Source organism: Ochotona princeps, chromosome 7, assembly GCF_030435755.1.
Source record: "Ochotona princeps isolate mOchPri1 chromosome 7, mOchPri1.hap1, whole genome shotgun sequence".
NCBI lineage: Eukaryota > Metazoa > Chordata > Mammalia > Lagomorpha > Ochotonidae > Ochotona > Ochotona princeps.
The window spans coordinates 56,595,507-56,610,376 of NC_080838.1; the positions used below are offsets into that span (position 1 = coordinate 56,595,507).

A 14,870-nucleotide genomic window follows, 5' to 3' on the forward strand; every position below is an offset into this window, starting at 1 on the left:
ATAGAAATGAACAAAAACTCAAGGCTGTTTTTGAAATTAGGAGATTTTCCTTTTTGATTTTAAAGCAAGAATATTTATAATTCAGAACTCATAATCTCTTTTCAGGTACTTTTGATACTTCACATTGCTTCTTTTGAACATAATTAATGAGCCAGAAGGAGAGGCAGGAGGCTCTGGGGCCTCTTTCTAATTTATTTATTTTTTTGGAAAGGTAGATTTACAGAGAGGAACGGAGACAGAAAGATCTTGCATCCACTGGTTTACTCCCCAAGTGGTTGCAACAGCTGGAGCTGAGCCAATCCAAGGCCAGGAGCCAGGAGCTTCTTCCAGGTCTCCCACACGGGTGCAGAGTTCCAAGGGTTTGGGTTGTCTTTGGCTGCCCTCCTAGGCCACAAGCAGGAACTGGAGCAGCTGGGACATGAACTGGCACCCATATGGGATCCCAGCGCTTGCAAGGGGAGAATTAGCCAGTTGAGCCATTATGCCAGGCCCAAGAGGCTCTGTCTCTTCCAGGCCTATGATGAGTAGAGGAGCAACAAGGTCAGGGACACATTAGTAGATCAGAGTAAATCAGTGCCTTATTTCATGGAAATGTTTACTGTGCTTCTGTGACCCTTGTTGAGCATTTGAAGATGCAGTCATCATAAAACAGAATGTTGCATGGCAGAATTGTTTTTTGACTTTTGGCATGAACTCATTTGAGCCCTAAGTAAAGTAGTGATGGGGGTGTTTTTTGACTCAGTGGGTGAGACACAACTTAGAATGCCCACATCCTATATTGGAATGCCAGGGATGAGTGCCAGTTCTGTTTCTGGTTTCAACTTCCTGCTGAGGCAGCCAGTAATGACTCAAGCAGTGAAGCCGCTGCCACCCACCTGGGGAGTTCCTGCACCTGCCTTGGCCTGGTCCAGCTACCACTGGTAGGTGCATTTGGGGAGTGAACCAACAGATGAACTTGTCTCTTTCTCTGTGTCTTTCTCTCTCTCTCTTTCTCTCTTTTCTCTCTCTCCCCCACTTTGTCTTTGAAATAAAATGAGAATAAATAAAAATTTATGCAAATATGATGGTGCCACTTGCTTTATTGGAGCTATATATCTGGCTCCTCAGACTAGCATGTTGTTTGCTGAGCTTATATTGCATATCATAACTGAAGTATTTCCAAGTCTCATTAAAAACTTTATAGATATTTTAATGTCTGACTAACCATTTGTCATATGAAGGTGCCACACTTTACCCATTATAGTGATTTTCTTATTTAGAATGCTTACATTTTTGTTCTGTCAACTTGATGAGCACATGTCTCCCAAGGTGACATTCCTAGAATGGTTCAGCAGGTACCAAAGACATTAATGTAAAGCAGAGAATGTTCAATGGGTTGGCATTGTAAGGGCAGCATGACTTTCATGTAAAAATGTTGTTGCTCCTGTTAGTAATTACACTGAACATGAAGGTGAATGTGCAGAGTCGTGGTTAAACACAGGTGCTGACCCTTATCTGGGTTCTAACTACAGCTTTGCCTTTTATTCAGTGGACAAGTAATTCCAACTTTTCATGTCCTTGCTTCCTTTTCATATTTTGTGGTAATAGAAATTATTACTGGCCTCCGTCCTCTGTTGTGGTACCAGGTGTACTCTGCAGGTTCCAATGGACTGCCATATCCTCCTTGTGCACCTGGATATGCTGTCCACTGCTCTGTCTAAGCCTCTGAAGAAGCTCAGCTTTGACACTTACACTCCAAGGCAGACCATGGAAACTGCACTTCTCTTTTTGATTGGGGTTCTGAGTTCAGTGGTTTCATTGGAGAGATCCCCAAAGAAATTGTCTGAGGTGATCCCATACCAGATTCTTGTGTGTGCTTGTCAGTACAGGGCCTGGCACAGTCTGTCAGCCCAATCAGCTGGTGGTTGCAATTGCTGGGTCAATCAACTAACCCAGCCATGTGCTGGCAGTGAAAATCTTGGCAAATGAAGACTCTAAGATGGACTGTGTCAATCACTGGATTCTGCAGTGATTTCATCGTGCTGGGAATGGCAAGATTGGCAATAATTATTAACTGTTGAATTATCAAAACCACTTGACCAGGACCCTCAGAGCAGAACCCTCAGAGCATCCCCCAATTAACTATGTAAAGATTGTCAAAAATAAAGAAAAAAAAGAAATTATTACTGGACCTGGCACAATGGCTCAATTGGCTAGTCTTCCCCTTCAACCACTGGGATGCCATTTGGGTACTGGTTCAAATCACAACTGATCCACTTTCAATTCAGTTCCCTGTGCATGACCTGGGAAAGCAGCAGAGGATGGACCAAAGCATTAGGGACCTGCACCCGCTTGGGAGAACTGGAAGAAGTTCCTGGCTCCTGGCTTTGGATCAGCTTAGCTGCATCTGTTGTGCCCATTTGGGGAGTTAACTAGCATAAGAAAGATCTTTGTCTCCGTTTCTGTCTGTAAATCTGCCTTTCAAGTAAAAATAAATTAATCTTAAAAAATAAAGAAACTAAGAAAGGAGGGAGGAAGGGAAGAGATCTTGCCACTTGAGTTGTGCTGAGATTTGCATGGATGCGTCAGTGGAGACTTCTCCGAGCCAGGCTTGAACCGAGAGCATATGCTCGCTGAATGTCTGCAACACTAACAGCATCCTGCTGGCTGGTGTCTAATCACATGTCAGAGAACATTGCTTTGTTTCTCTTCTTGTGACATCATAGATACCAAAGTATCTCAAATTGCTACAGTGAAAGTCACGCCACACCCACAAGTACACACTTGGAATGTCCTCCCTGTAAGATTCCTGGGATCCTTTGTTTCTAGCTCTATACATCAATCACACCGTGTGTCCCGGTCCTTATCTCAAATAGGCAATTCATAGGAGTCAAGTCTTTCTTTTTTTTTTCTTTTTTTGTGTTAATTTTTTTCTTTCTTGTAATTGTATTTTTGACAATCTTTACATAGTTAATTAGGGTAAAAAGGTTCAAGGGCTATAGCAAAGTGGGTAAGACTATTATTTCCAGATTGTTTCCTTCATGTTTAAAGGGGGATATTGAGGGGAGTCAAGTCTTTCATAGATGATTTAGGGATATATGATTTTAATTTTCAAGTATAACATTTAATAGAAGACTAAATAAATGGAGAAATGACTAAAATGAGGAGGCAAAGCATCCTGTGAGCTGGTGGATGCCCCAACTCCAGCAGAAAGAGAATGTTGGCCTCTGTTACCACCGCCTTGGCTGTCCTGCTGCTGTCACGTGTGAGGGGAGTGACAGGTGCACCTCCCTGGGCCTGTTCTCTGTTTATTATGGTAAGGCTTTGACCCATCTGAGCTTGGCTGAACTTCATGAAACCATGGAGATTCTTAACCGGACAAGGACCGTCTAAATGACCTACAGGGCCCACTCCTGCTGGACTCATAGCTGGTTATGGGCCGTCATGTCTTGACAAGTCCATGAAAGCAGAAGAAAAGCATATAAAGGGAGATGTTGCCTCATGCAGGTTTCTTCCTGGTGTTCCTCTAGCAGGCCTGCTCAGCTTCAGCCCTGCTAGTGTGGTGAATAAGACCACTAAGCTTGAGCACTGTGGCAGCTGGGTCTCTGCCTACAAGAACCTAATGGCACATGCCCTCACCCCCATCATGACAACCAAAACCAAAAGTGTCTGCAGACAGAATGGCCCCTGGAAGGGACCCATTGCTTCTGAGGCCATAGTGTAGTACCACGCCCACTTGTTTGCCTTACCTTGTCTATTACCATGTTCCTCTTAGGCAATCTCTAAGACAGAAATCGCCAATGCTGAGCCAGGATGGATACCCACACCAAACTATACAGACAGTTAGAAAAAAAAAACAGATTTGTTTATTTGAAAGGGGGAGTTACAAAGAGAAATACAAAGATATTGCATCCATGGGCTCACTCCCAAATGGGGAGAAAGAGGTAGGTGTAAGCTAAGCCAAAGTCAGGAGCCGGAGCTTCATCTCTGTCTCCCACGTGGGAAGCAGGAACGCAAGGACTTGGGCCATTTTCTGCTGCTTTCCCAGGTGCATTAGTAGGAAGCTGGGCTGGCAGTGTAACAATGGGGATTTGAGCCATACACACATGAGAAGCTAGCATTTGAGCAGCAGCTCAACCCACTGTGCCATACCACTAGCTCCTATAGAGACTGTTAAATGGACACCGAGAGAAAAATGAAATTGTCCTTTCCATCTACATGGTAAGGCTGAAAGTAGTAAAATGTCATGTTGGGTCTAATTATGTATTTGTTGAAAACATAATTCCTGCTGAATTAAAGGAAGTAATCTCTGCTTTTTTTCCTTAAAGCTAATCAATTTGAACTAAAATTAATTGTATCACATGAACAGCAGGTTTTGAACTTTTATGTTATTTTCATTTTTCCTCTAGCTGTTGTATCTGTAGTGAAAAATACAGTCCTCAAGACAGATCTTCAAGAAGATACCATTAGTCATTCTTAAACTGGCACATTCCCTCAGAAACATGCCTACAGTAATTCACAGTTCTAGTAGTCTCTGTAACTGAGTTACATTTTTTTCTTAATAATTTTCCTTTTTCATAAACTGGTGCTGTGTTCACATTCTGTGCAGAAACAGATCCTTGCGTTGCTTTGGTATACAGATGTTGGATTTATATTTGACAGTTGATGGCTAATGGTAATAATGTCTGTGTTGTCTTTACAGAAACTACATCAGCACCGAATACACTTAGACAAAGTGGCAGAATGGAATAAGCTGCATATTCCCTTTGGATATTATTTTAGATTATTTTACCTTTATGAGCATTGGTGAATGAAAATTTAGAACCCCTAAATTATTAGGGAACCAAACATGTTGTCTCTTTTAAGACCATGAAATACTTGCCAAAATCTGTTTTTTAAAACTGACAGAGAATTAAGTCTAAATGTGATACTATAAATTAATTTGAATCCTATTGCTGTTTGGTTCTGTCATTAATATTTCATGTTTATGCTTATGAGAAGCAATTAGATGTAAAACAAGTCCCTTTGTGAAAGATATAATAGCATTTATTTATTTGTCCTCATTGATTTATTTGTCCTCATATTATTCTGCTGTTCTTTAAAATATTTTTTAAAAGTAATCGACATTTTTTAAAAGAATTATTTATTTGAAAGGCACAATTAAAGAAGGAGAGAGAGAACTCCTCCATTCACTGGTTCACTTTCCAGTTGGCTGAAGTGACCAACACTGGCCCCAGGGCAAAGCCAGAAGCCATGATCTTTATCTGGATTTCCCATGTGGGTGACAAGGGCCCAAGGACTTGGGTCAACTTTGGCTGCTTTTCCAGGTACCTTAACAGGAGCTGGATTGAGTGGAGCAGCCAGGACTCAAATTCACACATATATAGGATGCTGATGTCTTAGGCAGCAACTTTACCTGCTTTAGTCATACTACTGACTCTATTTTGTTACTCTTGAATCATCACTAAGAGAGTAGATCTCAAATATTTGTGCCACACAAGAGAAATAAGTTTATGAGGTAATTAATGCATTTGTTCATTAACTCTATGTAGCCATTCTACTATAGATATATACAGTTCATGGCAGAATTGAATTAAAATTGATTTAGGCACCAAAAACCTGAAGGCTATACATAGCTTTTTCATGTGCTAATTTTGCAAACCTTGTAGGCATAAATTTCAGAAAAAAAATTTTTCACTACAAGTAAACTTTTAGTTCCATTTTCTCTAAACTTTTTCAAATACCCTCATATTTTAAAACAAGGTGATATGCATAAGTATGTGCAGTTTTCATTTATCAACACAAAAAGTACCTTGGCAAATACATTCATGGAATATAGACATATTTTTGTAAGTTTGTAAATTTTCAAATTTAGAAACCATTTTCCTCTTTCGATTTTCTTGGTATTAACAAATGTTTCACAGAGAAATAACCATCAACAGTTAATTAACAACCACCAGATTTGGGCAAATTTGACAATAAAGTCAAAAGCTGACTATTTTCAGTGTTCACTTTGTTTCAAGGCAAATCTGACTTCTCCAAGTTATATTCCCATATTTTTGTGTGCTATTTTTATGTTAATTTTAAACTGTTGTAAGTTACACATTTATGTATACGTTATATAATCCTCATAGTGGCATGAATGTATTGAATGTTTCTGATCATCCTCACGTTGCATTTTCCCTTTTTGTGTTATCCCAACCTGTTAGACAGTCAGTACATTGGGAATAGTCATGGTGAAAAGTATTTATAATCAGATACCAAACTTTACTAGATTTTACGGTCAAAATGAAGATGCATTGAGTGGAAGGTTCTAAGGTTGATGGAGATGTGATTGAGGCCATGTGTATCAGATGCCAGGGAAGCGGGGATAGTCTGCAGTGCTAAGTAACACAGGGGGCAGTCTGCAGTGCTGTGTAACAGGAACACAGAGTTGGGAAAGATTGCTGGGTCTGAGGTTTGTTAGAAAATTTCCATGCACCATGCACTCAGTGTCAGCCTGAAAGGACAGTGGGATTGGCTTTGGTATTAGACAGCTGGTGGGTGGCCAGGAATAAACAGGTGACGTTCCTGGGGGAAGTCCTAGAGACAAGAAACAGCTTGCAGGGCAGCAAATACATTAAGCTTTTGTCTTTAGTTCTACTACATCATGTTTTGCATACTCTTTTAGGAAAAGGTTATTGGTTGTAGTCATAATCTTTATGACCTAAAATAGGAAGGCGGCAGGACTTCGAAGTCCTGAGAAGTACTTTCTGAGAAGTCCCAAGTATTTGATAGTTAGGGAGAGGGGGATATGTACTGCCTTTGCATCCAGAGATGTAAGAAAACTGAAAAGTGGCCAGTATTGTAGCATAACAAATTGAGTCTCTTCCTGAAGTGCTGGCATCCTATGTGGGCACCTGTTCAAGTCCCAGCTACTCCGCTGACAACCCAGCACCCGTCAGCTAATGGCCTGGGAAAGCAGCAGAGGATGGCCCAGGGGCTCAGGTCCCTGTACCCATGTGGAAGATCCAGAGGAAGCTCCAACTCCTGCTTTCAGCCTGACCTTGCTCCAGCCACTGTGACCATCGGGAAGAAAATCAGCAGTGGAAGATTCTGTCTGTCTGTAACTCTGCCTTTTAAATAAATAAAACTACATTTTTTAAAAAATTGAAAGGTTCTGGTTTTCCTACTTCTTAACCAAAAATGTATTAGGCTGAACTTGCCTTGCAAGAGGATCAGAATAGAAACCTTTGGCACACTTGCTGGTGCTGGATGTTTCTCATCACGTTTTTGACACAAACACTGTTCATTTCAGTGACTTGCAGACTTTCTTTGCCTCTTGCCTCTTTCCAGCTGTGCTCTTCGCTCTGCTCACCAGTTCAGTTATACTTCTATTGTCTTTTCTTATATATAGTGATGGTTCCAAGAAGAGGTCAGAGTGCTTGCAAGGGATCTGGGTCATTGATGGTGTGAAATTTCCCCATTAGGCTTGGGGGCAATGTTACAGCCTAGAGAATAAAGTCACCACCTAAGATGTCGTCATCTAATGTGGGCGCTGGCTGTTCCATTTCCAGTCCAACTTCCCTGCAAATGCACCTGGGAAAAAATTTGGGGGTGTGGGAAGAATGGCACAAGTACTTGGGCTCCTACACCCGTGTGGGAGACTCCTGGCTTCAGTCTGGCCCAGGCCTGGTTGTTACAGCCATGCGGGGGGTAAACCTGCAGCTGGAAATCTTTTCTTTCTTCTCTGCAACTCTGACTTTCCAACAGAAAAAAATAAGTTAAGAAAATAAAAATAAAATAGCCTATTTCTCTGTGTGCTCTTCTCTAACTCTTTGTTCTTCAATTGTCTTATCCAGATCCCCAAGTCCAGGAGCGAGGGATCCATACTGGGCCACAGACTGCCACAAGCGGAGCCCTCAGACAGCGTTCCTCACGTCAGCCTGTGGCTGAGCCGCAGGAAACCCAGCTTGGAAGCCATGTACTCCACAGAGGATGCCTGCAATGCCAAGTGGCTGCCCAGGTTGGTTTGTTTCCTTTATCTACATGATACATATTGCATTAACCACTCTGATGTTAGAGGCCTACATGTTTCGCTTTGTGTGCGTGCATCTGCCCCCGGAGCCAAGATACAGATAAGCAAAAGCATGTAAAAACTCAATTTTTTTTTAGAGCTTTCTGAGTCAGATTTCCTGTCACAAAACAAAAATCAGTGTTTTGTTTCTGGGTAGAAGAAAAGTTGTTTCACTAACAGGATTGAGCTGGGCTCATAGTTAAAGGTGAAAACCAGATGGGGACTCCCTAGAAAATTAAAAATAGAGCTCGCTTATGAGCCAGCAATCCCACTTCTGGGAACATATCCTGCCTTCCCATGTCAAAGTTACCCCATTCACAGTAGCAAAGATATAAAATCATCCTAGATGTCCTTCAGCTGATGACTGGCTGAAGATAATGCTGTTTATATACGTGATGGAGTGGTACTCAGCCATGAAAAGAAGAAATCCTGTCATTTCCAGCAAGATAGATGGAACTAAAGATTATTGTGTTAAGTAAGATAAGCCAAGCATAAAAATACAAATATCATGTTTCCTCTGACTCATGAATGTATATGCTGTAAAGCGTCTGAAGTTTATGTGAATGGCGTATTATATGATATATGGTCAGAAAATGCTGCTCCATTGTACATGATAACAGACCCTTCTTTCTCCACTCTGTGATCATTGTCAGGAATCATACTAGTTCATATGCATAGTCTTTGATATCTACCTATACAGTAAATTTATTTTTGGAAACTTTTTATAGTAAAAGCTTCAGTGGAAAACAGAGGGGCAACTTGAAGTGTCCGTCAGAACTGTAACAGGTACCAACTTTGACAGACTCCTTTTGACCGCTGCTTTGTAAGCATTGGGTTACACACTATACCCGGCAGCAACCTTCTCCAGTATACTACATATAAAAGGTACACCTTTCACAAGTCAAGTGGCATCTGAATCTTATTTATTCCTAGCATTAAGACTTTCTCTTTGAAACATTTTTTTTCTTTTATCAAACTGGTTCTTAGAACCAGTTGTCAGATAAAAAATAACCTATTACAAGTACTGCAGAACTCCACAAATGTAAAGATATTGAAGATATTAAAGAGATCATAATAATTAAGGAGTACTTTGGATTACCTTGAAGGAGAAGTTGAGGGGCTAGTGTTGTGCCATTCTGGCATTGTGGGTTAAGCTATTGTCTATAATGCCAACATTCCAAATGCACACCAGTTCAGATCTGAGATGCTCCACTTCTAGTCCAGCTCCCTGTAAATGGCCTGAGAAAAGCGGCAGAAGATAGCCCAAGTACCTGGGCTCCTGCATCTGTGTTGGAGATCCTTTGAAGCTCCTAGCTCCTGACTTTGGCCTGGCCTAGCTCTAGCCATTGTAGTTCTTTGGGGAATGAGCTAAGGGATTTCAGATCTTTCTTTCTATAATTTTATCTTTCAAATAAATAATTTTTTATTTTTAAAAAGTAGATCTGGGTAGAATTTTTGCTGGACCTTGAAAGACAAAGGTAATTTTAATAGGAAGAGAAAGAAGATGCTATTGTAAACAGGCCTAGTTAGAAAACATGATGGACATTTTTAAAATGATAAACCAGAATTCACTGGCAATGAGGCTGGAGAAGTAGCACGGTGCCAGGTCATCATGGGCCCTGAATGCCAGGCAGTATTTTCGCCTTTTGTTTTTCATTCGTTGAACAAACACTGGCAGTTACACTCTGATTCCAGGATTCCAGAATTACAGAAAGAAGAGGACATACAGAGAGATCTTTCATCCATTGCTTCTTTCCCCAAGTCTCCACCAGCCAGTTTGGCCAGGACAAAGCACCTGGTCCATTCTCCACTGCTTTCCCAGGTTCATTATCATTAACAAGGAGCTGGATGGGAAGTGGAGCAGCCAGATCTTGAGCCAGCACCCATATGGGATGCTGTTGTCACACGACAGAGGTTTAATGTGCTATGCCTTGATGTTGGCTCCATCCATGGGCCAAGAGATGCTGAGAGAGCAAAATAATGAGCCTCCATGGTTTTGAACTTGGCATTGTAATGAGCAAGGCTATAGAGGCACATTTGAAAACAGCCTGTGAGGCAGATGGTTGCAGGACGTTAAGAAAGTGCAATAGGCTATTGTGATGAATGGAGTGATCTGAGGGCCCCCTTCACTGGAGCAGCTGGGGGAGGCAGGGCCCAGACTGAGGAGGAGGAAAGAGTCTGAAAATCAAGACAACGCAAAGATGTGGGGCAGGAGAAGCTCAGCTTCACTTTTCAGGTGTAGGAAGCCACCACAGACATGGGCGGGGTGGACAGGCTGGTGGGTACCTTCTATCAGCACGTAGGATAAGCAGGAGGAGGGGGGATTTGAGGTGGTCACGGGGTTGGGTGCACCAGCAGAACTCTTTCAGATTGAAACCTGTAGCCTTCCCTGTAGACATGCCTGTGTTACCCTAGGAGAGACTGAAGAAAAGTAAAATAAAGCTTGGGTATTTACAGACAGACATCCTAAGTGCAAGTTGTGTGCCAGGCACTGTGAAATGGTACAGTGGTAAAACCATAGATAAGAATTAGGATCTGCTCTAAAGATACGTAAAATACACATCCCAGGGTGCCATGAGAACAGGGGTAGGGCAGAGAAGGTCAGAGAAGGTTCAAAAGAAATACTTTCAAACTAAGGCTAGCAAGTTAAATAGAAGTTTACAGGGCATGAAGGAGAGGAAAGATGGAAGAAAAAACTCCCATGTGAGCACAGCTTGGAAAAGGAGGTCTGGAGTTTTGAACATGGCATGAGGGAGCAGTCAGGGAAAGTTAGGCGGCCAAATGCAGTCATCAAATCATGGAAACTGTGTCCTGTGTTAAGGAGATTGACTGAACATGGGCCTGGTGCGATAGTTCGTGGCTAAAATCCTTGCTGTACATGCACCAGTATCCTATATGGGATTCAAACTCATGCCCTCTGACATGGAATACAAGTGTCTGAACTGCCTTGCTAAGTGGCCCTCCTAGCTTTTTAAAGTCATCTGATTTTAAAACTGGGACGAAAAAACAGCTAGGTGACAAGAGCTAGCATAAATAGTTATCTTCCAAGTTATAGGAATTACATCAAAAATGCGTCACAGATATAAAAACTTATGATCAAGGTGTAAGTCACTTTTATTGAACCAATCAGACAATGGAAAAAAGTGACCTGCTTCTACAAGTAACAAATAAAAAGCTTTCTATTTAGAGAATACATTTGTGTTTTTGAGATGCAAATCCAGAAGTGAGATTGTGGAGGGAATACCCATTTGACCATTGCTGTAGTTGTTGCTCCTCTGATCAACATGGTGCAGTCAAAACAATACATGTTTGTAGCTTTCCTACATGCTTCCCGTGTTTTTACAACACAACCTGCTAACCCAAAGGGTTCACCTAGGACCACAGCAGCCAGGTTAAGATCTGCCTCCCACCATGACCCCAAACCTTGTTCAAATTTCTGTTTCTACCTATGAATCTATAATATACAAAAAAAGTTTCACTTATTATTTTTGTGCTTGCTTCCTTGTAGGGTGAATTATGAGACAAATTACCAAAAATAATTGTCAAAAGTAAAATAAGATTAAATAAAAAATTTCTTGTATTTGAAAGGCAGAGTGACAGATGAGAGAGAGAGAGAGAGAGAATCTTCCATTCAGCCGGCCACAGAAGCCAGGGCTGGGCCAGGCCAAATCTGGGAGACTGTAACTCCATCAGAGTCTCCTACATGGGTGGTACAGGCAGAAATACTTGGGCCATTTTTCACTGCTTTTTCAGGCACGTTAGTGGGGAACTGAACTGGACGCAGAATGGGGGTTGGGGAGGAGACTAGAATTGGCATTCCTGCTTGAGATGACAGCGTTTTAAGCTGCAGATTAACTTGCTACACCAAAATGCCTCCCCCTGCCCTAATAAATTTCAAATCCTTCCTGTATCATTGAAGTCACAGAATAAGTATTATGCCATTTTTCACTTCAAAAGTGAGCTTTAGAACCTATTTTCATTTGCAGATGCTTGCTAAAACAAGCTATTAGCGAACTGTATCTCTATTAAAAATAAGTATGCATATGTGCAAAGTAAACCCACTCTTAGCACCTTCGCTCAGTCTTTTCCAGTCTACAACAGTAGTGAGTTGCACCAGGCTTACACACGGAGGCTAGCAGTGTGCTTCGAGTACTTGGTGCTGTCCCTACGCCTAGATGACATTGCCTTATTTTCCAGGAATCATGAAGTTGCATTTAAGCTTGGCTTTTCCTTGCACTGAGTTTCTTTAGTTTCTCCTTGAAAAAAACAGTTTAACAAAACATAAGTTTGTTTCACCTGTGGTCTGGCTCGTCTGGTTAATTTCCCACACAGGAAAAACAAGACTGTGGTGTCTGCAGTTATTAAAACAGGCGTAACGCATTCATGCGTAAGACTGCGGCTTAGCAGAGTGACGCTATCAGTTAACAATTTAGATAAGACCCAGAAAGGGCCTTCGCTACCAATATTTCCTGAATGATGAAGCAGCCAATGATTTTACAACAGTGGGGTAAAGGTTAATTTCTAGGGACTTTGAGAAGTGATTTTGACTACCAATCTGTTTTGTTTCCTCCAGATAGTGTCACTTATACCCTTTTTCTCCTTAGTTTCAAATATTAAATCTGGGTCTTCTTGAAATGTAATGGGAATAGGAATCATCATCAGTAATTCTTTCTCTGCTTTTCAGACAGTAACAGTAAAAAGAAAACCTAAGAGGAGTAACATTTTAAAACATAACACTTTGAGAGCACAGACAGGAACTAGGTATTGTTTATTGTTTGTTCTTCTGATTTCTGTTTTCTGACATCACTTAAAAATAATGCATTGTTTCTGAATTCCTGTAAGTATTTAACATTGGCCCTGAGGAGGTAGCCATATAAGTAGCATTCATTTTTCTAATTTTTATGGAAGCTGTCTCAATGAGAGTGGCTTCAAGAGAAAATGTTTAGGAATATATCTCCCTTGAGTGTGTTAGAGCTCAGTATATTGATCTATTCTGTGCTGAATTCTGAGCCAAAGATGAAAGTGCTCAATGACATGTTCATTTCACTCAGTGAAAGTGTCAGCTAATCCGTGTCACTTAAAAATGACAGCTGCAGTTCCCCAAACACCACCAAGAATTGTTTCTTCATTTAAAAAAAACATGCTCATGCTACTAAAATTTGCAGGGTGTAATGTTAGTGTGCCTCTCTGATGTAAAGGAGTGGGTGCGGAGCCTGCTCCCATTGGAAGTGTGCCTGTGACAGAGGCTCTGGCAGGATGAGGGTGGGCGGTTGGATCCCCTGAAGCCGAGTCTGTTCACAGTCCTTACTACCTAAGATGTCTTTAACGTGTCCCTTTTAAAGATAATAGGGAAAAGTAATCACAGAAATTCAACTGCAAATACTGATGATGACTTTAAAAGTATTTCCGCAAAAGAATATAATATTCTTATCATTAAAATGTCCAGAGGAAAACATCTGGCCTATGTGGGTTTGAGATGTTAAGTGCTGTGAAGTTTCAGGAATTGCCTGAATTGCCAGAATCCTCTGTTTCAATAAGTGGAATTGATGATCATTTTCTTCATGTTTCTAGTGCTAAAATATATTTTTACTTTTAATAGTTTTAGAACTTAAATGGAAAACAGGTTAGTGTTTTAAATATTTTAAATATTAAGTGTTTTTTTCTAATAATGTTTTTATTACAGTTTTATTTATGGGTTGCATCTTTAAAAGCCTAAGGAAAATCTACATTGATTCTATGAACTAAGGATGAAGACTGAGAAAACCATGTATGATTCCACTTACATGACATGTCTAGAAATAAAAATCCATAGGAAAAGAAAAGGAAATAGATTCATGAGTATCTGGGTATAAAGTAGGGTAACAGGTATTCACTATAAATAACAGAGGCATCGTAGGAGGGATAAAAATGTTATGAAATTGATTCATCATGATGATTACACAACTTGGTGAATGTGCTAAAGAGTCATTGAATTGTAGATTTGAATATAGGTGGATTTCATGCTGTTTATAATGTATCTCAATAAAATTGCTTAAAAATACAAAAGCCAAATGCAAGTGGAGGTGAGGATTAGAAGATGAATGAGTCAGTCGCCTGCACATCCTCACAGCAGCACCATGGTTGAAAGTCAGTGTGTTCTGCCGAGAGAGCTGCACTTGCCAGGTTTCAGGAGAATTTGTTCCTTCTAAATTTTCTTTGAATGGAACAGAGCCTGGTGGCAGGCCAGAAAGGTCAGGGCCTCCTGAAAGGTGATTCATTAAGAGGACGAGAAAGGACAGAAAAAAAAGCTCTTTGTTTTGTTAGCCTGGAAGAGTTCCAGTCTGTAGCTTACTGTGCTATAACTGAAAGTTGTTGAAGTAATCAGTATTTCAGGGAGACATGGTAACAGAGTACAAGCTTCAGTGGCCTGAGAGCGTCACACACACATGTGCATGTGCACACACACGTACAGCACCAGGCTCCATTTGTTCATTGGCAGGGAAGTCAGTCTGGATGCTGCCGTGGTGAGGTGAGCATTATGACTTTGGAAAGACACCATTAGGTGTGAATATGGACAGAAAGAAAGTTCCCGGTCTCCTTGGGAGGTGAGTGTCCCATAGACACATTGATAATGAGTGGAAGTTGTGTGCTTGACTCTCCACAAAGAGACTAAGAAATTCAGAGCTTTTATTTTTCTGTCACGAGAATAAATATCTCCCTCCATGCCAATTACATACCTAAAATAACATGACGAGGAATATGGAGTTGGAGAAAACATCGTTGTGAATGCTGGAGGTGTGCTCTTAATTTGATAATAAGGGAGGGGAACAGCGGTAACAGTTTTCAATGTGTATGA

At 41.0% G+C, this 14,870-nt stretch overlaps 1 protein-coding gene across 1 annotated transcript in view; it reads left to right on the forward strand.

Moving 5' to 3' along the window:
* FAM13A (family with sequence similarity 13 member A) overlaps nucleotides 1-14,870 on the forward strand; it is a 334,054-nt gene that overhangs the window by 206,761 nt on the left and 112,423 nt on the right. The window contains exon 7 of the mRNA XM_058667049.1: nucleotides 7,821-7,984. Within this exon, the coding sequence (XP_058523032.1) occupies nucleotides 7,821-7,984 (164 nt within the window). The remainder of the gene's footprint in view (nucleotides 1-7,820; nucleotides 7,985-14,870) is intronic.